The sequence below is a fragment of the Rhyacophila brunnea genome, unplaced genomic scaffold (assembly GCF_057557595.1).
Source record: "Rhyacophila brunnea isolate RB1 unplaced genomic scaffold, BYU_Rbru_1.0 scaffold_19, whole genome shotgun sequence".
Taxonomy (NCBI): domain Eukaryota; kingdom Metazoa; phylum Arthropoda; class Insecta; order Trichoptera; family Rhyacophilidae; genus Rhyacophila; species Rhyacophila brunnea.
The window spans coordinates 20371062-20396274 of NW_028232848.1; the positions used below are offsets into that span (position 1 = coordinate 20371062).

General features: G+C 32.8%; 2 protein-coding genes across 2 annotated transcripts; one reads left to right on the forward strand and one right to left on the reverse strand.

Annotated features, from left to right (window-relative positions):
• Positions 1 to 1094: 1094 nt before the first annotated feature.
• Positions 1095 to 16781, forward strand: Hacd2 (3-hydroxyacyl-CoA dehydratase 2). The gene is made up of 6 exons (XM_085945699.1): positions 1095 to 1643; positions 4262 to 4381; positions 7019 to 7148; positions 8638 to 8843; positions 10529 to 10668; positions 13481 to 16781. Exons 1-6 carry the CDS (start codon positions 1431 to 1433, stop codon positions 13809 to 13811), a joined length of 1140 nt encoding a protein of 379 aa, XP_085801825.1. The 5' UTR covers positions 1095 to 1430; the 3' UTR covers positions 13812 to 16781.
• Positions 16782 to 17441: 660 nt separating this feature from the next.
• Positions 17442 to 20332, reverse strand: ND-B16.6 (NADH dehydrogenase (ubiquinone) B16.6 subunit). The gene is made up of 3 exons (XM_085945700.1): positions 20154 to 20332; positions 18988 to 19208; positions 17442 to 17890 (listed from the first exon to the last, which is right to left on the reverse strand). The coding sequence occupies exons 1-3, from the start codon at positions 20245 to 20247 to the stop codon at positions 17753 to 17755; spliced, it is 453 nt and encodes a 150-aa protein (XP_085801826.1). The 5' UTR covers positions 20248 to 20332; the 3' UTR covers positions 17442 to 17752.
• Between the last annotated feature and the right edge of the window lie 4881 nt (positions 20333 to 25213).

The following is a 25213-nucleotide window of genomic DNA, read 5'->3' on the forward strand; positions in this document are numbered from 1 at the left end:
ATTATTTATCTCATCAAGAGGCCTCTCAAAACCTGCGACTCGAGCAGTCATCGGAAATTGGGTGAAGTCAGTACTCGCTGATGCAGGGGTAATCACCAGCACTCGATCAGCAGTCGCCTCCCTAAATTGGTTAGAGAATCACCCCATAGATGACATCCTGCAGAGAGGTAATCGGCGCCAGGAGGCTACCCTTAAAACATTTTACCAGAAACCGATAGACACACAGACTTCTACAGCGGGGGAACGAAATATATTGACCTCTCTGTTCAGCCCGGTGCACTGAATCTAAAAGCAAGGAATATATTATACCTAATTCCCATGTTAGGTTTCATCCATCCTGTCTTGCAGGATCTATCTTGCTTTACCAGATGATAACAAAAAGATATCTCAAGGGAGTTCAGAGTCAATAGCGAATAATGAAAGGAGTTTTACCTACCATTAAAACTCTTATTATTCTTGTTGACTCTGAAGTCCAGAGAACATCTACCTGGTTTCCTTGAGACATATCAAAATGAATAGCAGAGACAAAAAGGACGCAACCAACGGAAGCATCAGTCCTGCCAGCCTGCTAAACAAGATGAGCAACCAGAGAGATAAATAATCAATAAGAAAAGGGGGTAAAAAGGGCCAGCATAGAAAAATACAAGGCAAAAAATACGATCAACATCTCAAGGGACTTCAGAGTCAACAAGAATAATAAGAGTTTTAATGGTAGGTAGAACTCCTTTCATTTACAATGATTGATGGATGATTTTTGTTTTGTGAGACACGGTTATACGTTTGAGTTTCGCAAAACGCCGCCGCGCCCGCCAAACCACTACGGCTGAGCACTGAGTGCAAGAACGTAGTGGTCGCGCGGGAGCGGCACGGTGGCGTCTTGCGAAACTCAAACGTATAACCGTGTGTAAAATGTTCGTAGACAGTGTCTTTTTTGGGGCATAATACACACGGTTATACGTATGAGTTTCGCAAGACGTCTCCGCGCCGCGCCCACCAAATCACTACGGTCGAGCACTTAAAATTAATTGACATTATTTATTATTCATAATTTTAGTTTAGTCTATTAAAATATAAGCCTGGCAATATAAATCTTTGTGTGAAAATGTCAAATACAAAAAAAGGCTGTGTTGAAACATAGACCATAGACTGGGACGACTGGGTTAAAATATCGTACACGTCAAGTAAAGACTTATGAGTGGCACCGTTAAAAGTTTATATAAAACAGTCACATATAATAATCTGTCTTAGTGAAATAAACTAATGCCAATTTACGATATCCTATGTAGTTGTCAAGGACCTTGATCAAAATTGAATAATGCTTGTGCAAATAATTTCATGCCGGCTTATATCGTCAATTAGAGCACACTTTGAACATTGCATTTATTGAGAACATTCAGATTGGAGATAACACATATTGGTTTAATTCGTTTATGTCCCATGTGTGCATCATGACCATTCTGACGCCTTTTGTTTACTGGGCACAAACAGAAGATATTGTGACGCTCAAAGTAGACCTGAAGGATGTTAAGAATCCGAATTACAAGATTTCGGAAACCGATTTCAAATTTACTGTAAAGGGTTTCGGTGCTCACGGTTTCTATGATTACGGATTCCACCTCGATTTATATTCAAAAGTAAAATCTGTAAGTCTGAAGTGCCTACCTACTTTTTTAATATAGCCCATGACCTCCACATCTCTCCATGGTCTCCTACCTACCGCTAAAGTTAAGGGAAGCATGATGCTCTACAGCAGTGTTTGCCAAATAGTGTTCGTTAGAATCCCAGGGTTCCGCAAGGTGAACTTAAGGGACAGGTGTTGTAATTGCATGTATGTTGACGATCGTTGTATTTAAGTATTTGATGTAAAATAATGAAAAATCTGATACCATAATTATCATTTAATTAAAAACCTATCACTTCATTCTGAGACTAAATTTAACTGGGAATCACACGAAAACCTGAACAAAACGAACCATAAGTACGAGTGAGAAAGCATTCGGCACTCTTATATCTCTATATATAGTTGGTGTAAGATTGAATTTCTATGGCTAAATTAAATATTTGTTGTACACATCTCCGGTAAATATTGATTTGGATTTCAAACTGCGAGCAAGTGTTGCTGAAATTTATTATTTTTGTGTTAATTATAAAGTTAGTGGTACTGAAGAATTATTTGGTAAATATGCCGCAGATGCCCGCATGAGATTTTATAACTTTCTTTTTAGACTAAACCAAACCAAACCTAACCTAACCTAACCTAACCTAACCTACCTCAACCTAATATAATCTTAGTTTGTGATAATGATGCATTAGAATGTATGAAAATTTTAAATTAACAATTAATTATTGGATCAAAAAGCACCTGCGCCGACAGAAAAGGGTATTTTATTATTGTCTACATGGAATAAACTGTTTTCATTAAAAAAATATTATAAAAGCTCATGCGGGCATCTGCGGCACAATTACCAATTATTTTTTGTTAATTTAGTAGAAAATATGGTTAACTATATTGTGTTTAAATTTGGTAGCCATACTGAGAAACAACATGATGGTTTAACATTTCATAGTTAAGTTAATAATAATAAAATTGAGGTTCTACTATGCGTTATACGCAAGAAACATCGCTTCATTTTGCCGCACAATACCCACTCTCTTCATTTTATTACTCTGAAGTTTTACAGGATTTAGGACAAAATAAGTCAGTTTAATTTAACACATTTGCGGACATGACGTCTATAAACGTCGTATTCTGTGAGATGTGATATGACAGGACGTCCGTTGACGTTCTGTACTGTGGAATGAAATACGACACAACGTTTATAGAAGTCGTATTTTGGATTAAAACAATATGTTCCCTGTCTACTTGTGACATGGTGCGAACATATTTCCATCAGATAGTGTCATATCTTAAGACCTAACTCATTTCTATAAGTATGTGTATCTAAATCGAAAAATTAAAAAAGTAAGTAAACATTAATTCCAATATGTGTCATATCATTAACATGTATTAGCTAACACGTGTCCGCGAATGTGTTAAATGATACAAAAGTAATATTTATAGTTAAATCATATTCAAACCTGTGCTGACAAAAATCAAAAACACTTCGTTAATCGTTATTTGTCACATGCCATGTTTATAATTGTTGAATTTATAATCAAAAAGCGATTGATTTTCTTCTTAAATCTATCAAAATAGACACGTGTTGTCACATCAGCAAAAATAAGAGTAGGTATGTATGAATCATGAAGACAAAATAAAAAGTTGCTACCATAATACGAGGATAATGTAATATGACTAATAAAATTATTTATTAAAATTTTTAAAGTTGTTTTTTGTGTTCTGTTATCACACTTAGCTGGCCGACCCGCCACACTGGTCCCCCAGGCTAGAGCCTTGACCCCCTCCCCCTTGCGAGGCCATGACTTACCTACCAATTAAATATTCTGTCATTTGTTATATTAATTGTTTTCGCACTCCATATCATCAAAAACACTTGAAAACTTTTGGTTTGTTTTTACGTCTCAAAAGACCATTTTCCACAGAATGTATTACACAATTGTTTAAGATCCACCTACTCCTATTGGCAATTTCTGCATTTTTCATCAACTGATGGTTATTCATGGAATACAATTTTTTATCAACCCATACTGTATTCATGCCCAAACAGTTCAAGTCTATTAAGGCAATTAAAAATGCCCAAAATTAATTAAATTCAATCTTTGTCAAATTTTTCAAAAATCATTTCAAAAATATCAAAATCAAAACGTTTGTCCTTTGAAAGGATTAATAATTTTTAATTTTGATACATTACGTAATTGGTCTGGCATTTTCATATTGTTCATTTTTATATCTACATTGAAAGATGTGATTTTTTTTTTGTTATCTCAGAAACACAAATTCTCTACTTTTTCACTATATCGTCGCTTAAGAAACAACACCGCGGAAGTCAATTAATTAAAATTTTCAGGGGCAAACAAAAACCGTCTCAAAAAATTGAAAATTGAAAAAAAATCATTTTTTTAACTAAACACAAAAAAAAATAAGTTAAAAGGTATCAATTTTCAATTTTTAAGCGACGATATGTGGCTTGATATTGTTATGAACAAATGATTTACAACCAATTCTAGCTGTTAAGTTACTTCTGAAATTGTGGAGTTGAGCTAAGAACCAATCCTCGTATTAAAATCTATTAAAATACATCATGATCTTACCAAAGCGGTTATGACAATGAAAATACACGGAAATCTGTTATGTTTTTAGGATGCAAGTCTTCAGTGCTGTAAAGTATTTGATTCCAAAGTAGAACTTTCTTTGATGAAAGCAAGTCCAGCATGGTGGCCACGGCTTACATCTCAACCCCAGAAGCCTGTCTGGCTGAAGGTTTGCCCAATATTTTATTTATACTTAAAAATGGTATATTCATCTAAGTTTTATTTTTATGTTCCTGTTTTTGACAGCATTATCTGTTTTGTTTGGATGTTGATAATAATTCACTTACATCAAAATAAAGATACTATCGATCTGTAAGCTTCATCAAATGATTCCTTGTAAGTAGTTGGTTGTGGAATTTTTTAATATAAGTACAACAATGTTATATTATATTAAGTTGACACTGATGAAATGTGCAGAGAAAACACCCTTATCTCTGCAATGACATATTAACGATGGGTTTATCATTGATTGATATTTAAAATGTATCTTCACCTTGATTGATTTATTCCGAGATCGTAATCGTCCTATCAATTACATAAGCAAAGATATCTTTATCAGCATAGATATTTTTAATATTCTGATTTCTTGTCACCATATAATGTATATTTTTTGAAAACTTCTCTTAATTTAATTGTTATAAAAAAACTCTAAATTGCACTTCTTGAATGGTTTTAAATGGGCAAACAATAAAAACGGAAATTGGCAGGTAAAAACGTTCTTTGCTTGTAAAACACTATTACAACCAACACTTCAACACTAAGTTGTATATCATTCTATTCGTGTATACATATACAGTGGAATCTTGATTTTATGTACCCAGAATTCACGTTTTCCCACTATTTGCATGTAGTTTCTGCAATACTGTTTCATTTTAGTACACTTAATTCCCATTTTTACATTTTTATTACTTGTAATTTATGTCTGAGATATTCAAAATTCAATTTAAATTAAAAATGTAATTTATTTGAACACATTCAATTTATGACAATTATTGGAATGAATTCCAGATGTATGTGTTCGTTTTATTTATAAATATGCTTGTAATGCCCAAGTCCAATGTAACACAATGTATAGGTAAATCAGTATACAGTGGCACCATGGACACGGTAAAACCACCATGCAGTTGTAGTGGTATTGTTTGCTAGCATAGAAACAAGCATTACAGAAAACTATTCCAATACAACCGCGTGTCGCCTATAGTGCCACTGTAGAACGATTTACCTATACCTAATTGTTTAAGTTTGTTGTTGTTTTTTGTTTACACCCATACAAATAATGCCAGCTCAAAAGAAAAGAAATATTCTAGAAAAGGTGTAAGAACACAATGATATAATATGCTCCAAACTAGGGATTCCAATCCCGGGATCCCGAGCTATTTTCGATACCTATGACTCCCGGGATTGATAAACATAATCCCGGGATTTCGGGATTGATTTTTATATCAATTTTTATGGAAAATAAAATAAAAGCGAAAATATAACAGAAAAAATACTTTTAATAAAAAATAACTACATTAGAAATAAACTGAGTTTGAATGAAGTTTGATTTATACCCATGTGTAGGTTGCCGATTCATTTTATTTTTTCACATAAATTATTAAAAATTAGAAAGATTGGAAAAAAACAATGCTTCGCACTTTTAACAAAGTAATTCCACCATGATCTCATACGTTTTACGGCAGTTCCATATTTGGCTGACTAATTAGATTTATGAAGCGGAAAGGCCATAAGTACGCCATGATTATTTGCTTTACTATTTTAAATCTCGCTAATCCATTCATTATGTCTTTACTATCAGAAACAGCAATCTCATATTAAATTCACATTATTATTTATATTACAATATTATTTACTCCATTAAACTTATGTATTTCAAAGATTGAACGTATACAATATTAACAATAAATGTCTTAAATATTATAAATTATACTACATTTATTTTTGACCGATTTTATCAATGTTATTTGTAAATATAAAAATTTTATATTAACAATGGAAAAAAATGCCAATCCCGGGACCAGTCCCGGGATTGTCAAATTGTAATCCCGAAATCCCGGGATCAGAATTTTGGCTCGGGATTGGATTCCCTACTCCAAACCAACTTGTATGATTTTTTAATAAAAAGTATACTAATTTATTTTTAAAAAAATTTTATACCCCATTATAGTTTTCCCAAAGAATTTTGACCATAAACAAACGAGTCTTATATTATGGTACTTATATTATGACATTTGAAATTATTTTGCAAGCTCATGAAGCATGGTTAAGTTGGTATACTACTCAGATAAATCCGATTCTGTGTCAAAGCGAATATGTTCGCAGATATGGCCGGGCGTACAGGGCCGGCCATACAAAAAATGCGAACTTATTCGCCTGTCTTTGAAGACAGAATGCCAGTCTCAGCCGTTAGTTAAACTTGTGTTTTTTCAGAAGAACACTGGTCCAAATGAGACATTTTGCATATGATTGGTAAGTGCATAAAGATAAACTTTCAATATATTTAAAAAAAAAAATATATATATTTTTGCTAAAACATTTGCAGCCTCTCACCTGCCGCCACACAAAACCTCCTGGCACCTTCAAAAACGTAAAATCGGTGCTCGGCTATAGATAAACCTTGAGAGCAAAGATGGTAGTAGTATTCAAAATATGAAAGAAAATGGCATTTCAGACAAATTTACTCTCGACGGACAATTTTATTTCCAAAGTCAGCCGGTTGATGATTTATACTGGAAGATGTATGGCATGTCATCTATAATAATGTAAATTTTATGAGTTTATTTACATCAAAAATGAATTATTACAGGTTGATTTTGATCGCTGGAAGTCAGAGGACGGAGGCTTAGACGATAGTGAAGAGGAACGTAGAGATGTCATGAATGATTATCCTGGAATGTATGATAAATTACAAAAAGAAGAAATGGGCTATAGAAAAGGTGGATTACATATTATAATATACACCGCTGATTCGAAATTATTTACCTTCATCAAATCAATAATATAGATTTGACTAATGTGGTTGAACTTAGCAGGCTTTCTTTTGCATGGGTGCTGAGGAGAGTCCTCATGGGAAACTAGGACGAAGGCTGGTGGGGTAACTTGGAAAATGCTAAAGGATAGTATTGGAAAATATGCCATAAGATATATCCAATCAATTGACTAGTCACTAGGGCAGCAGTGGTGATGATTTTTATGTTTTTTCTTTTTAATAAGCTCTACAATCTGATGTGCATCGAAGGGGCTTCTTAGCAGTTTTTTTTTGTTTTTATGAGAAATAGATGTTAGCCACTGGCTCAACCTATTAGGTCCATGTTATGGGTGCAAACACACATTGAAAACATGTGAGTTTGCCTGACTCGGGTTTCGAACCCGAGACCCAAAAAAATATTTGTAATAATAAGTGGCATGCTATGGGACACTTTTTCAAATTAGCAACAACATTTTTTGCTTTGACTAAGTGCTTTACCTGAAATTCCAATTGTTTTAAAATTAAACAACGTCTTGTATCCCGGCTTAGGTTCTTCAATTTTTTCATGTGCCAGTAGAATTTCCATGTGTGTCAAACGTGGCACCAGTGGCATAAGTGCACTACTCCTGGACTAGGAACATTTTCACATACTGAGAAAATAGACTATTCAGGAAATTGTTTAAGTGGACATACATTGTTCAAATTCAAATTTCTTTATTTTACATATAATGAACATAACAAATTATAAATTCAAAGCGTTCACGACATGACATAAAATAAGTGTTAACATTTTTTTAAATAAAAATTGTTATTTATTACAACTCTTTATTACTATTTTACGACTATCTTTAAACCCTGTTTGCTTTTCACTTTTTTTTTTTTCGCACTTTCTGTTTCTAAAGCATTTTTGCCTGCTCTCATTTATCATGGTTTTCAATACTGATATTTTGAAAATTTTAAATCTTTGTGTGTACTCTGGATCAGCAGAATAAGATCACCAACGTCTTGGACATATTGGGCTACTTAAGGAGGTTGCTTAGTCAAGATAATCTCTTTTTTATTTAAGTACAAATCTGCTGCCCCAGTACATTAGTAACGTAGGGTCCCGTAATATGCTCAATTTAGACCGGGTGTAGTGCAGGGTGGTGTGGTTCGGTGGGGGGATTAACTTTGATGTCCTCTAGATTTCCCAGGACTGTGATTTGGACCAAATTTTATTTTTATTTGCGGATAATAATATGGTTGAAGTATGTAGGTTTTTTTGTGTTTGACAGTAGCACGTTTTGCTTTGTTATATATAGCCCGTTCATTTTTAATCTAAATGTTTTGAATCGATTATTATTCAGAGAATAATAATTATCGCAATCAATTTTGCAGTTGATTGGATTATTAATTTATATCTCTGGTATTTTTATTGTAAATTTTGTAGTTGAAAAGTGTCATTTTTATTGTTTCAGAGGAGTTGAAGAAGGTGTACCTAATATTTTATAATATGTTCCAATTTATTGGCTTCACCTACATTCTTTCTGTAATGGCTATTAGGTATGCTAAATTCGGAATCGATTCTATGCCGACCACATACGAATACATTGGAGGTGCACTGAAGTTTTTACAACTCATGCAATTCCTGGAAGTGATGCATCCGTTATTTGGCTACACGAAGGTAAGATAAGAATTTTTAAGGCAAATAACACTTGTAAATCATATTTTTTCCACTTCCTCCAAATGTGCTACAGTTCAAATCAAACCTTTGCTTATTATTTTTTAACCCATCTATTCGGCATAATATGGTGGACATGTCCTACTACTAATTATCTATGAGAGTCTGGGTGCATTGTACATATTGTGCAGTACTTTGTCGTGTTACACACATGCCACAAGTTAAGTAATTTTTAGGATTGGATTTATACAAGATATAGATAAATATACATAATATAATCAATACACCCCCTTTGATTTTGGGGGATTACGTAGGGAAACAATTGATCACTGCAGGGCTGATCACTACAATCTTGCATCATCAATAGGTCGCTTAGGTATAATAAATGATGCTAAATGTCAATGCGGAAGCGACAATGAAGAAATGTCACATTGTTCGGCAATGTCTGCTTTATGATGGTCAAAGTCGAAGGCTTCTTAAAATTAACAATTACCACTTGATCTAGAGAAGTTTAAGCTTAGCCAAACATCAAAGCGTTTTTGTGTATCCATTCGATGACCCAGTATTGAATGGTAACAAGTCAAAAATTTGACATTCTGCGATATTGGTATCAATATACTCGTAAAAATGAGCTCTTATCGGTTTTGTACAAAAACAATTCGTAAAAAATAATTTAGATACCTTGAGAGCCAAAAAACCCAAATGAAATTTTACAAACTTTCAAACAAAACCAGTTTTGTACAGATCCATTTCGAATTGTTTCCATTTAAAACTGGCGATTGACGATACGTTTCAATTTAGAATAGATAAATTCTGACATGTATCCTTTTAAAACTTGTCAAATCTTGTGTATTGTAAAATATTCAACATTTATTATTAAAACATGATTATCTGAAAACTACGTTTTTTGAGTTGTAACTGTTTAATACTGGGTCATCGAATGTTTCACAGAGAATGTAACATGCAAGTATAAATTATAATGATGGCCGCGCGGCTTAAGCGTCAACCTATAATGTCGTGGGTCCCAGGTTCGAATCTTGGGTCTGGCAAGTGAACATTGTTTTTCAATTTGTGTATGAGTCAGAGTATGAACCTAATAGATTGAGCAAGTGGTTAACATCCATTTCTCGTAAAAACAAAATCTGTTAATATAAAACCTCCACCCTGTGGAGGCCCATATGATCTTATTAGAATCGGACATGGTAAAAAAAAAAGATTATAATACCACATGGTTGTAGCTAAGATTTAATATTATGTACCTATCCATTATGTACAATATGTATTTTTTTGTTTTTATAATCATTAATCTTATACAGTACTAAACCTGCTTGGCCTGTCTTCGCTCATTATGTAAAATTTGTCTATAACTGATCATTCGTGTGTGATTATCACTGACCAGTCATGATGATTTCTTGGCATGTGGTACATGTCAAATAAGTGTGGAGCAAAATTTTTTATTAAAAATCAATTGCGTTATAACGAATTCACACTCGCCGGGGTTGCGATAAACGAGGGTTACTCTCACTGCGTTTTACTGTCAAAATAAAAATGTGACATAAACAGCAATTGAATTTTTGGATAACCAGATTGTAATTAGTAATTTACCACACATGCTTTTTAACATTTGTGTTGCACTCATTTTAGTTAAATGCAGTTTTTCAGAGAACCCATAATTGTTTTTATTTTAGGGAGGCGTGTTTACACCTTTCATTCAGGTTACTGGCAGAGCTATGATTCTGTTCACGATGATTGAAGCAGAACCTCGAATGCAAACTAAGCCTGTTGTATTTTATCTGACTATCCTTTGGAGCATTGTTGAAATTGTCAGGTAAACCATGATCGTTTACTAAAACTAAATTAATGTAGGTTCAAACCAATGACATTAATATGGACGAAGCATCTAAAAAAAAAATGACACTCACTTTTTTGTCGGGTCTGCCGAATGGCATAATCTGTTCTAACGCCATTACAATAAAGGTGATATTGCTATAAATTCCCGATGCTTTTTGTCGGGTCTGACGAATGGTTCGCTCAAATGAACATTGACACAAGAAAGACTGTTCTAACACCATTACAATAAAGGTGATATTGCTATAAATTCCCGATGTGTGATATCGCATAATGGAAATTGCGTGACGTCTACGTATACATGTGCGAATGTCGCTATGTGCGAATTTACTTGCTAGCTACTGTATTGAGTGGTTGTCCATTAATAATGTCATTGGTTCAAACATATATCTCATATATAATATTATGTATTTCTACTAAACTTTTTAAATTATAATTAAGAGCATATTTCAGTGAAACAAATAATTTTCAGCAATAGGTGGGATGTAATTTCGCACGCGTTGCCAATCGGAGAGTGATAGTTGATATGTGAGCACGTCAATTTGTTTTGTGACGACGTTGGAGGAATTAATTCTTAAATCGTGTAAAGATGACTAAAAACGTTACATATTATTTACTCGAAAAACAAAACATGTCAATGAATATATTATTATTATTACTTAAATAACAATAAATATAACATTAAATGGACGCATGTTGAATTTTTATGACAAATTATATTTTGTTCGTCATGCATTGTTTGCACAATCTGCGCGTCGCGTAGTCACGGTCTTTTTAGACCATGCCTCAGCTGAAGTATAGCCTTAAGTAATGGACCGGTGATGTTTTTAACCCTTTATTAGTGAGTTATTTGTTTGACACACAGGTAGTTAGATTTTTTTAAAATAATTTATTATTATTCTGTTTATTGACATATCATTTTCTTTTCCATATTTTCTAATATTTACATTCAGTGGAATCTCGGTTTTATGTGCCTGAACATCACGTTTTCCCGATATTGATATTATTTCATTTTAGAACTTTTAATACCCAGTTTCACATTTTTATTTCCCAGAATTTACTTCTGAAATATTCAAAATGTAATTAAAAATATAAAAATTAAAAACTCAATTTATTTTTGATGCATGGCAATCATTGAAATGAATATTATGATGTAGATGCACATGTGCATTTCTATTTATAGACACGTCTGCAGTGCCCAAGGCTACGGTTACCTACACACCGCAATTGGCTGGCGATCTTTTATTTTAACGAATTCGGGGTGGGTACGGGATTGTTTGAAATTCTGTATTTCGCCTCGAATGATACAGTTGCTTGGTGCTGACTTGTTTTGATCTTATTGTTTACATAATTTTTACGTTTTGTTTGTAAAGTTTTATGTTTAAACCGAAAATAGTTTTACATAAACAAGCCAAAACACCAAACCGATTTGAATCAAATCATATGAATGTATTGTGACCTCACTGGGAATTGAACCAGGAGCCTGGACTACGAGAGCCACCATGTACAGCTATACTGCTATATTGGTTAATTAGGAATACCACGAGTGAATCTATTTTAATATGTTAAAATTTTGAATAATATACCACAAAATATGAAGTTCATTATGTTTTGTCTTGTGCATCGCAGAATTGCATGTTGTAATTAGAAATTTTCCCAATGTTGATTGATTGAATATGGTAAAGAATGAAAGATCAGTGCTGTATTTTTGTTTGAATTGTTACCGTCTCTGCTTGATCCATATATGTACATATATGGCTGAGGACGTGTCTTTAAAAAATATTCATTTTGCAGAGTTATAGGTTTCTGAAGCACAGTGAGCACATGTCTTGCAAAGCGTCTTTTCAAGAGATCGGACAGGACTTAAAATACTTTATTAACTCATAAGTGGCATACTGTCATTCAATTATTTCAATCTCGTAAACCCGAAACAATGTTTTCTGCAGATAAATAGTTTAGAAGGTTTTTGAAATGATTTAAATGTACAAGATGCAAATTAGATGTAAGTATTTAATAAAAATCTGATTTTTGACCAAAATGGGTTTACGCAAAAATGTTGAAAACTACCTTTACCAATAGATATGAAGCCTAAATGTAAACAGTTGAAGTAAAAGAAGGATCTCTGGTCTACTGATAAAGTTAGCTACAAGTCATTTCGCATTGCAGGTTCATTTGAAGAAAACTTCACACTTCTACTATAACATTCCACTATAATTTCAGATTCACCCAATTAGTTAATTATATAGATGGTTCTTCATGCAGATATTGCCAACATAAGCCTTGAATACTTATATTCATAGGATTGGATAGTGTAGAATTACATTCAACTTAAATTAGACATTTCACGCATTTCACATATTGCCATATCAAAGCAGACATTCGAATATAAAATTTAGCTATAAATACCTGTGGAAAGATACTCCCTGCGTCGACTATTACATAGGTAGCCAAAAGCAATACTTTAACCATTATTTTTATCGTGAATAATCACGTAGAATATTGAGAAATGAGTAAACAAAGTAACATACTTTTTGTTTTTGGCGCTGTCAATAGAAGAAGACAATACTGAACTTCTTATCAATGCAACCACACGTACAATCGTAATACTAATACGACTCCTATCTTGAGTTAAAATGTTTCGGCTTACAAGTATTTCAAGATAAACGATCGATATGGTTGTTCAATTCTTGTATTGAAAAGGTTCAGTATAACAATACTTGCATTTTAACAATAAACAACATTGAAATTTAAAAAAGATAATAAGTAAATTAATCATTATTGATCTTTTTCAGATATCCATATTACATCTCTCAACTGTACAAAAAAGACATGTATGCGTTGACGTGGCTGCGTTACTCGCTCTGGATCCCGCTGTATCCGTTAGGAATCTTGTGCGAAGGCATCATCGTTCTGCGGAACATTCCGTTCTTTGAAGAAACCGAAAAATTCACTGTCTCCCTGCCAAACAGTTGGAATTTTGCATTCCACATGCCGACAGCTATGCGGTTGTACCTGTTGCTGTTGTTCCTGCCTGGTTTATACACCATGATGTTGCATATGCACAAGGCTAGAGTTACAAAGCTCGCTTCTTATGCTAAAGTAATCATAAAGAAACATAATTAACCTATGTTTCTATTCTTCTACGGCTGCTTTTTTATGAAACTAAAATTAGATAGTGTGCTACCACTAATATAAATTGAACTTTTTACTTCTAGTATAATGAACCGCGAAGATATAGTGAAATAGGTTTTTCCCAATTTTTTATTTTAAACTCAATGAAGTATCTATTCTAGTAAAATTAGTACATTATGTGTCTTTGATGTATAATTTTTGAAACACTAAGCACCTGAATTTACAGTCCGACGCCCATATTTTTTCACCTATGCCGGATTATTGGATTTCTATAGGAAATAATTCTATCTAATGTCAGGCACCGAACTGCCGAGCGACTCCGCTCTGTAATCCGGCAGTTTAATGTGAAACCCGCCTGATTATAGAGCAGGAGACCTGAGTTGCAAAATGCTGGACTATTGGTGAATGCCGGATTACCAAGCGCCTACTGAATGTACAGGCTGTTTTTATGTACCTACTCGTACTGTTCCGATTTTGTTTTTGAATACCTCATAATCTTTTATCTAATTCTTGATATTACATGTAAAATATATCAACACAATGGCTGTAGCGCAAACGTATGGTCTTTCGACTACATTTTGTCATATTTATTAATACATACGGTTGATTTCTTCTCAAATGTTATGTTTCTTGTTATTGACTTCTCTTTGTAGATACATACATTCAAATAGCGCCAAAGAAAAAATCTAGTTATATTAAATCAGGTGAACGAGGTGGCCAATCAATGTCACTAGATTTTTATATTATTCGTCCAGGTAATGCTCCGAGCAAAATTTCTATTCTACCGCGGAGTTATGGGCAATGTTGCACCGTTCTGTTAAAATTACATATTTTGGAGCCCTTTTTTGGATGGATTTGGATTGATGTATTCTTTTTCTTCCGACCATGCCCGATCCTAATAAGATCATATGGGCCTCCACAGAGAGTTTGGTTTTGGGCCACACGGAGGTTTGTATTAACAGATTTTGTTTTTACAAGAAATGGATGTCAGCCACTTACTCAACCTATTAGGTCCATACTCTGACTCATACACAAATTGAAAAACAATATGTGTACTTTGCCAGACCCAGGATTCGAACCTGGGACCTACGACACTATAGGTCGACGCTTAAGCTGCACGGCGATCGTGGGTGATTGATGGATAGTAACAGCATTTCACTATGTATCATCTTTGAAGAAAAACAGTCCAATGATACTGCCAGCTCAAATTATACACCAAATAGTCACTACGAGGTTGAAGAGATCATTCATGAATTAAATCTTGAGTTTTCCATTCCCCACAACTGATTATGATTTCAAAGAAATTGGGATACTTTTTTGTTAAAGGTTTTAATAACCATGATACATATACATACGTCGTTACGATGTCAAATTGCAACTGATGGTAAAGCTACCAATGTGACGACAGCAAAACAAAATCGGGATAGTACATAAAAAAAACAGTGATACTATCTATACATTTAAATATTATTTCTTCTCATTACGTCATCTATGGAAAATATTAACAGTATTTCCATTTCTGCATGAAATATCTATACAACATAGAAGGACATGTTAGATCTTGATCACAGAAATGTTTCATTCATTAAAACACACATTGTTGAACAGCTTTTTGTATATTAAGTCATGACGTATCTGTGATTCTAAAATATTGCATATTTACACAGTTTTATGAAATTTAATATCACATTTTTATTATTTTCATTTAAAAATATGCAATCACGACTGTTAATATTTTATTTCAGTCACTAAAATCCCTTTTTGTGTATACGTACATCTAAATATCAGTTGAGATTGTCTATTTAATTTTTTATAGAGATTCTTCTGCGTATTGTTAAAAAATGCTTAGTAGAAATAGAATTATCATAGTGAACGTTGATTTTATATTTAATTAAATTTCCATCGCATAGTTTCTCTAGTCTATCGTAGAATTAACTTTCCTGATCGCTGCTTGATAATTACTCTTTAGTGTTTAATTAACATACAAGGCTTTTTATATCTTTCCCAGTGAATATTGCTGTTTATGTGCCTCTATTGAAACAAGGGTTGTTATAAAAATTAAATAAATTAAAACCATGAAAATAACTCAATTAATTTTTTCCCCTTAATTACTAACTATAAAAATTTATTTAGAGTTAGTTGCTTGCTTATAGTGCTGTGTCCCACTGTGAGAGATTTTTTTCTCTCTCATAAGACAAAATTTTAGAGATATAGCAAATAGTATCAGAAAAAAGGTCTTATGAGTTTTAGGTATGTATTTTGTGCATACTCATAAATTCATGCGTATGAAAAATGTGTCTTTTTATGTAGGTATATATTATTATGGCACTATGTTGCCATTATCATATTTGTTTTAAAACTAAACCGCCGTCGTGATTAATTCTGATAGACTATACGCCGCATCAACAAATTTTGACTTCTATGATTATAAACATTACATAATGATTATTACATTATGTTAGCCGCTTTAATAAGGAGTTTTGAGATATCCACAAAGATTATTAACCTTTCTTATGTACCTATGCAATTTGATATGAGATTTATTTTACTAAAATAAGTTATTTAACTATGTTAGCTACTTAGAGTTACTATGTATTGTGGATTTATAGTCCAGAAACATAAATTGTGTTGCTTCGATTGATCTTTGTATTGTTCACAATGACATTAATATGGACGAATCATCTGGGGAAAAAAATGACACTAACTTTATTGTCGGGTCTGCCGAATGGCATAATCTGTTCTAACGCCATTACAATAAAGGTGATATTGCTATAAATTCCTGATGCTTTTTGTTGGGTCTGCCGAATGGTTTGGTTCGAATGGGTTCGCTCAAATGAACATTGACATTAGAAACACTGCTCTAACGCCATTACAATAAAGGTCATATTGCTATAAATTCCCGATGCGTGATATCGCATAATGGAAATTGCGTGACGTGTACCTATACATGCGAATTTACTTGCTAGCTACTGTATTGCGTGCGTCGTCCATTAATAATGTCATTGATTGTTCAATACGATAAAAAATTTTATTGACAATAACATGAGTAATGATATCCATAGAAAATCTTCTTATGAATGTCGAAATACACGTATAATATTCTCGATTATCAGGGCAAGGGTAGGTATAATCACAGATAATTCAAACTACAGTAATACCCAGTTAATCCGAAAACGTTGGGACCGAAAATCGAATTACTAAATACAAAATGTACCTATGGAAAAAATAGCAATTTTGAACATTGGTTGCGTTTCCGATGCAATTTCTTTCAAATTTAATATGCACTGTCCTCTATTATCTATTATGAGGTGAATTTCGAATAAACCATATTCATAATAACAGGATTTTACTGTATTAATATTTATTTTGTTACTATAAACTACCAATGTATTTCTAATGCAGACTATTATTTTACGTGTTTTGTTTTGTAATAGATGTGATTTTTGAGAATCATTTAACGATTTTCAGATATTGGTATGAAACTTTGTTCATCATGCATGGATAATTGCACCAGGACAATCAAGAGTTTACCGTATATTAATTCCATGAATAATTTGTATTTTCTGCAAATTTTGTTACTTTTATAACAAATAAACACAATTATTATTAAAAAAAAACATGTTTGATTTAACTAATTTATTTAAATAATAGTTATGTATTTCATTCTACAAAGTGAATTGAATGAATAAAATAATTTGTTAAATATATTATACTTCTTTCCATGGCATAGATAATAATAAAATTTGACAGAATACGCCAAGTAAATTTTGATCGAAAACCAATGAGACAGAGATGTTATCTGTTTTGTAAAAATGACATTGGAATATATTTTGAGCTGAAAACACAAATTTAATATGACTTCTATAGTAAGAAATATTATGAAAATCGATCAAAGCACTATTATTATCAATGTACATGGCCTTAGTATTCGCTTAGGACAAAAGTTTGATGTCAGCCCTCTTGCGCCAACCTGCAACGGTGGAGTGAGCATAGTATTCATGGAAGATGGGCGCAACAAACGTATCCGGAGGGAGTGTCTTATAGATTGGTTCTCCGTACCATGTGCCGACCTGAAATTGTGACAACATTGATTTCATTAATAAAAAATTAAAATTATACTATGTATATTGATTACTGAAATATCAGCTCATTTTTAAGCTTTATTTCAATCACAATACTAGGGCTGTGGTAGTAACCAAAATATATTGCTCGAGACTTCTACGGTTAGTTGTTATAATATTTGGTTTTTGGGCTGTCACCGTGTATTCTGCCTATCGCTTTCCTCGATATTTTGGGGTCATTGCATAAGCCAGTTTCAAGAGAGTACTGTCGGGTGTTTGGGTAAAGGAAGCCATTGAAATACATCGGAACTGAACTGTGACAATATTAGCAGGGACAACGGGCTACATTTGAAAACATGGCTTCTAGCTCATTCAGCAATATCCATGTCTAATCTGAATTCACACAGTAAGTAGATTTAATATTAGCAACGTTCGCTGTCAGTTAACCTTACCATTGTTTGGCACACATCTCTTATAGCAGTGTTTGCATTTATACACTGAACAATCCATTTTATCACATTTACAAAACACAGGATTCGAATATACACCCATAGCTTCAAATTATAGGTGTTTTGCCACTACATCACCTAGGGTGGGGATGAACTAAACAAATTTTATATCAATGTTTCCAATTAGTCAGGAATTTCGTCATTAATTTAAAGAAATGGACTCGAGAATCATTTCCAGAATCAACACCACCAGTAAAAACCTAGTTTAGTCTACACAATAAATTAATATTTGTGAACCTTTACTAATATTTATTAGACGCATCTATTTTCAAAAGACCACAAGGAATCAATATTTGTGGTAAATAACACTTTTGTATTTCAAGAGTAAGAATTTGGTTTTAATGTTAGTTTTTTCCCCCATTGTATTGTATTTTTAAATTAGGACTATGGCCTCTTTTATTTTTATATATTGTCCTCGTGTTATTCTTATATTGGCTGATTAGCCATTAAATTTAATCAAAATAAAAGAAAAAATAGAAATATTGGCATTTATTTACACATAATGTTAATTAATTAATCAACTTATCAATTTCCTGAAAAAGATATGATATTGTGGTAAGACTATTGTAAGAATCTACTAAAATAAATGTCATTTACCTCCCAGCCTTCAACGTTGGCCATGAGTTTTTCCTCAGCATCCCTATTGCGGGACAACTGCTTGAGGAATTCCCTGTCTCGTTCGGCAAGCAACAATGGGTAAATGGCCATCTTCGCAGACCTCATTTCGATTTCATCATGCTTAATCCTCTTCTTGTTCAGATTGTACAGGTAAAAGCTAACAGCTGTCACACCAAGGTAACTGACAAACAACGTAATACCTTAAAGACAAAATTAATAAAATAAATCATAATATTGCTTCCATCAAAGACAATCATGGTAAATATACAGTACCTACTCTGTATCATCAAAGAAACCTTGAAATCCATATTGTAATGTAGAACTCAAAATGAATGTTTGTCATCCAAAACTATAGAATGTAACACAATAAAAATTTATATGTATTCAAATTAAATGATAAACACAGCCAACAGTATTGATAACAGGAGTAAGTAGTATTGAATATTATGTCTCACCAATTTAATTATCTTGGAATTTATCCAAATTAAAGTCAAAACAAAATAGTCTAGTAGATTAGGTTTTAGTTTTGTGTAAAAAAAAAAACAAATATTACCTACAAAGAACATCTAGTTATGACAATTAATTATTAATTGCTTTTGTGCTTTCTTCTTTTGGTTGCACAATGATAGTTTATGAAAAAATGAAATTGTTGTGTTGTGGACTGGAAAGATCAGGTTTAATAATTTCAACGTACCTATACAGAATGCTAACATTGTGTAAGTATGTGTGACATTTATATTCATTTTGGTTTCCAAACTGATAACAAATGATTTTGAGCTATTTGATACGGGTTCCGTATATCTACCAAAATCATGTCTGTGTGTAGTTCCAGATTCTCTGGCGTGCATTCAGTTTGATATATTATATGAAAGTTCCGTCGACCAGAAATGTCTTATTAGTATCTCTGTTATCTTGGACAATTAAGTACATGTCTCAAAAGCTTCATTTAATTTTGCTCACATCCTCTACAGATTAAATATAACTAAAACAATAATTCTTAGAAGCATTAAGCAGCAGACAGCTTGATTATTATTATATAATATTGTAACACAGTTAGTTCTACAAAACTAACCTCTATCCCACTGACAGTAAACTATTATGTAAGAACTAGCTGAAAATGAGTTAGATAAAATAAATTGAAATACCTTTAAAATAAGTCTTTGCGGGCATACGCGTATGCGGGATAGACTGGTAGCCATTAGGTGGCGGCAAATCTTGCTTTCTAATTGTTTGAGACATTTTGAAACAACTCGAATTTTACTTTTTTTCTTCGCAATTCTGTATTGACATCCACTTGACAGACAGACGGCGATTCGCCGAAACCAATTTTAGTCTATGTCCGATAAAGATTCTAATAATATATTATCTATGATGGCCGAAGCCTTTTTTGAAGTTTGTTTAGAGTTGCCGTAGGAATAAAATGGCTAATTCATCACGAATGTTCACGTGAATGAAAAAGTATGGCACAATTTTTCTTAAATTTTAATATATCCTAAAAATTTGATAATGCAAAAAGTATCAAGAAAAATAATATTTTATTTGATTCATAAATTATGTTATTTTAATTTTACAAAATAGTTTTACACAAAGACATTGCACGGTGATTGCAATATGCACGTAATAATATATACGGTGCAATGACGTCATAAGTGCAAAACATTTTTTTCAGAAGCATTACATAATAAAAAATTGTGAGCTTGATAGAGTTACGTGGATTCATGATTTGACATAATAGTATTTTAGTAAGACCTTTGATGGAAACTATAAGAACTACACGTATGACTATGACACAGGTGCAATAAATATATACCTACCTAGTAGGTATGGGGCATGTTTTTTGTCATTAATCTCATTGCTGATTTTTTAGAACTTGTGACGTTGTATAGTATATTATACTCATAGCTCAATAACATAATAATAGTCTTGTAATTCGTTTCTTAGCAACCAAATACAATCGGTAAAATAATAATAATAAAAAATCTATATATTTAATGTTATGGACGGGAAATGCTTGCTAAAATTGGAAAAAAATAATAAAATGGATACAATATTGTGCAAAAAGTACCAAAAAACATTAAAGAAAGATTACGTAAATGGAAAATCTTGTTTAAATGCAAGAGAGAGGTTAATATTTCCATCATACTGTGCTCAAAGAGATTACATTTTTGATAGAGATAAAAATTATAGCCACGATTTTCATTTTAACGAAGATAACTCAAATGCAGATAGAACAACTGAAATGAAAACCCAATATCAAACACCATCAATATCTGCCCTCAAAGATAAAATAGGTCAGTGAGGTTATGTATATTTGTATTAAATTAAAGATTAGCCTTATTCATCAAATACTAGCTGAGCCAGCTGGCTCTCGCCAGTCTGTCTCGCTAGGTCTTGCAGACAGCTTTTCGTCATAGTGACTTGGTGTTGGATTTTAATATAATAATTGTAAAGTGTGTATAGACGGCGCCATAGTTTTCCCTTCGGGATGGATTTTCATTCACGTCAGACAATTGAAAATTTAACTGATTTGTCAGTTTTACGATATGCATGTCGTCACTGCCCATACAAATTTGGAGTCATGTGCGTAGTCTATTCTGGAGTCTGGCTTTATCAATATCATCTGACACCATTTCAGGCTGCTAAGCCTAGCAGAATAGCTGGCAATCGACGATTGCTACCACTGTCATATTAATTATAATACAATATATGTGTAGATATGTGCATTTATATATGATAAATAATTATACATCTCAATCGTGATTATCATAAATAGCGATCCAATATAATGCGAGTATTAATCTCTTTCGGGTCCCATTTACATAATAAAAAAAGGTTAGCAGCATAAAAAATAAATTTAAACATTATTTTGTTTCATTGTCTATAAAAAATAAATCCTTGGAGCCACAGAATAATATTTTAAAAATCATATTTTGTTTTAAAAATTAACCTTAAACAATATAGTTTTCCGGTGCGGGACATTCATATCGAGACAAATGTTGATAAATAATGAAGCAATACATATTATATTTGATAAGAATAGGAATTTATAAGACCTTAAGATGTGGAATCAGCTTAAAAAGGCCTTTATCCAGCAGTGGATTGATACAGGTTGATGACGATAATGATGATATAAATGGGTAGGTATATAAAATCACAATTTAAAAAAAATATTGCAGTTTATATGACCAAGAAGAGTAGAATTAGGTTGGGATAACCTTCGTCCAGCAGTGGATTAATCTTGGTTGATGATGATAATGACGATATTATGAATGGGAAAATATAATATCAGCAATTTTGATAAATATAGCAAATAATTACATTTACATAATATCATAGTCTACCTAATCTATTGTTATTTGATTTTTCAATGAAAATAGTTCACAGGGCACAGGGTAAAAATAATGAAAATAAATAATCAAACGTATCTAAATATTATTGTAATTAGGTAATGTGCATTATCTGAGATCTACTACATACTTATTTATTTTCAGGAATCCGCAAGCGCATGCTAGAAAAGCATTTTTGGCGTCAAATGTCACGCCAAGTTGTAAAAGAAGCTCAAAATCCGAATGTGATGGAAAATAATTATTGCTCTGAATATTCCTCCAGATATAAAAATGGTAATCAAAATGCAATAGCAGATGAGGTCAGTAACGAACGCATTATTTGTATTATTAGGAAAGTATTATAATATTTAAATATTGAAAGCAGGATCTAGTTATAAAATAATAATAAGTATGAAAAAATGACCATTGTCTCTTTAGCGCCTCGAACAAAAATATTTTTAAATTGAGTAGGTTGATTGGAAATAAGTCATTAACTGTGAAAAAATTTAGTAGCAATTAATGTATGCATGTTGTTCTGGCCAGATCCAGAGGCATGTAAATAAATATCAACGGAAACTAACCTGATGGTATTTACCGATTATGTGTCATCGGCACTGGATAGAGGCCACCAGGTAGACTGTTCTTATAATGACTTCACGAAAGCATTTGACAAAGTCGATCATGACATCCTGATGGAAAAACTCCAACTTATTGGATTGTCGGATCGATTTTTGAAGCTATTCGGGAGTTATTTTAGGAACCGTCAACAATACGTACCGTACGGCCTTTATCAGTCACAGACCTTTTACACATTTTCTGGTGTCCCCCTCAAACTTAGGGCCGTTGCTGTTCACGATTTTTATAAATGACATAGCATTGGTAATAAAAAATACTATGTTTTTGTTGTTCGCTGATGACTTGAATCTCTTTTTGGTAGTTGTCACCTTGGACGATTGTCGTCAGCTCCAACTTGATATAGATAATATATTAAATTGGGGCAGGCGTAACAAAATAGAATTCAATATTGATAAATGCAATCTTTTATCGTTTATCAGAGCCTCAAAAGTGTTGTTTTTCCAATACTCGATGCATGGCAGAGTTCTGTCACGAATATCATCTGTAAGGAATCTTGGGATTACGTTTGAGAGTAAACTGACATTTATTAGCCATATAGTTACCATTTGTAATAAAGCGCTTAAAATTTTGGGCTTCGTCATGCGTACTTCCCGGGTTTTTTCAGATGTTACGGTATTAAACCTTTTATTTAATTCTTTAGTTCGAAGCAGACTTGAGAGTGGGTCTATTGTTTGGGCACCGCATCAGTTGAAGTATGGCCTTATGGTGGAGAGGGTACAGAAGAAATTCTTGAGACTCCTTTACTTGAGGTTGTATGGATACTATCCGTGGCTTTATCCAACTGACTTTCTCTTAGGCATGCTTACATACTGCAGTCTGCAATTTAGAAGAAATCTTTATTTAGCTACGTATTTTTTTCGACTTATACGAGGTATAAATGAGAACTCTGCCATTCTGGGCAGTGTTGACCTGTGTGTCCCTGATAACTATCTTAGAAATAGAGACCATCAGTTGTTTATTCTCCCAAGGAGCAGAGCCAAACTGCCAATTAGGAGGGCGATAACAATGTCCAACGAAATTACTTCGGGTGTTGATATATTCCACCTACGTGAGAATGAGTTTAGGTGGACGTTGTTTTATAAATTCTTAAAATAGGGTCTGCTTAACTCATCCGGTGTACTTGTACATATCTAATTTATCTACTCATCTATCTCTTTTTTTATGTAATACTGTTATACTTATATATCTTTGTTTCTAAATGTCATGTTGTGAACGTCTTAAACTTATAATTTGTAATGTCCACAATATGTTAAAAAATACATAAATTGAAATTGAATATTATTTTTCTAAATTTGGCGACTATAAGTCTTGGCGTCCATAAGACTCACCCTACATACAGATAAGTTCTGTTTACATAATAATTATACCTTATCATAGTTATATTACATTTTGTTTCGCCTCAATAACTTAGGTTTTCATAATGATATTAAATTAACAAGATAAAACTATGGTGATATTTTAGTGAACTGTAATCTGGGGCTGGATGGGTAGGGTGGCTTGGGAACTTCGGGACTAACGTCTTGTTAATGGTGGGCAGAGGAAGTCCTTCACTATTGGCACCCGAGTCACTCACACATACATACACTATTCCGTTCAGCGTTTCTAGATAATTATTTTAATAAATCGGGATTTTTACCATGTGAAAAAAAACTGGATTTAGGAGCTAAATGCGGGACATTTATATAATATCAATCATAAATGAAACAAACTACAAAACTCTTTAACTATCAAAATAATAATATTAAACAATATTTTTCTTGACACTCGCATATTTGTACCTGGCTGAAGATTTTACTTCCTGAAGAGTTTCTTTCAGCACATGTGTATATCATGTTATATATATGTATTATATATATATGTGTGTATATCATCATTGTCTTTAACCTTGGCGATAGGAAGGAGGGACCGTCAAAGATTCTAGCCTGGTGGCCCGTTTCAAGATGTGGGCGCCATGCGCAGGACTCAGGGGATACATCAATTTAGAATGTATTTTGGAGGGAGTTTGGAAATAATTGGCGCAAATAAACTACATATAATAATAAATGAAATATTGATTTGAAAGTGAAAAAAAAACTATTTATTGTAGTGCGGACGTAAACCATAATATGCACGATGTTTACGTGAAAACTATATTTTTTGTGTCTTTATCTTCTTGCAGAAAATTTTCCAGTATCCTGTATATGGAACGGGATCCAATGCATTGACTATTTATAATACGAGTTTGAAGAAATATACTCCGGTAG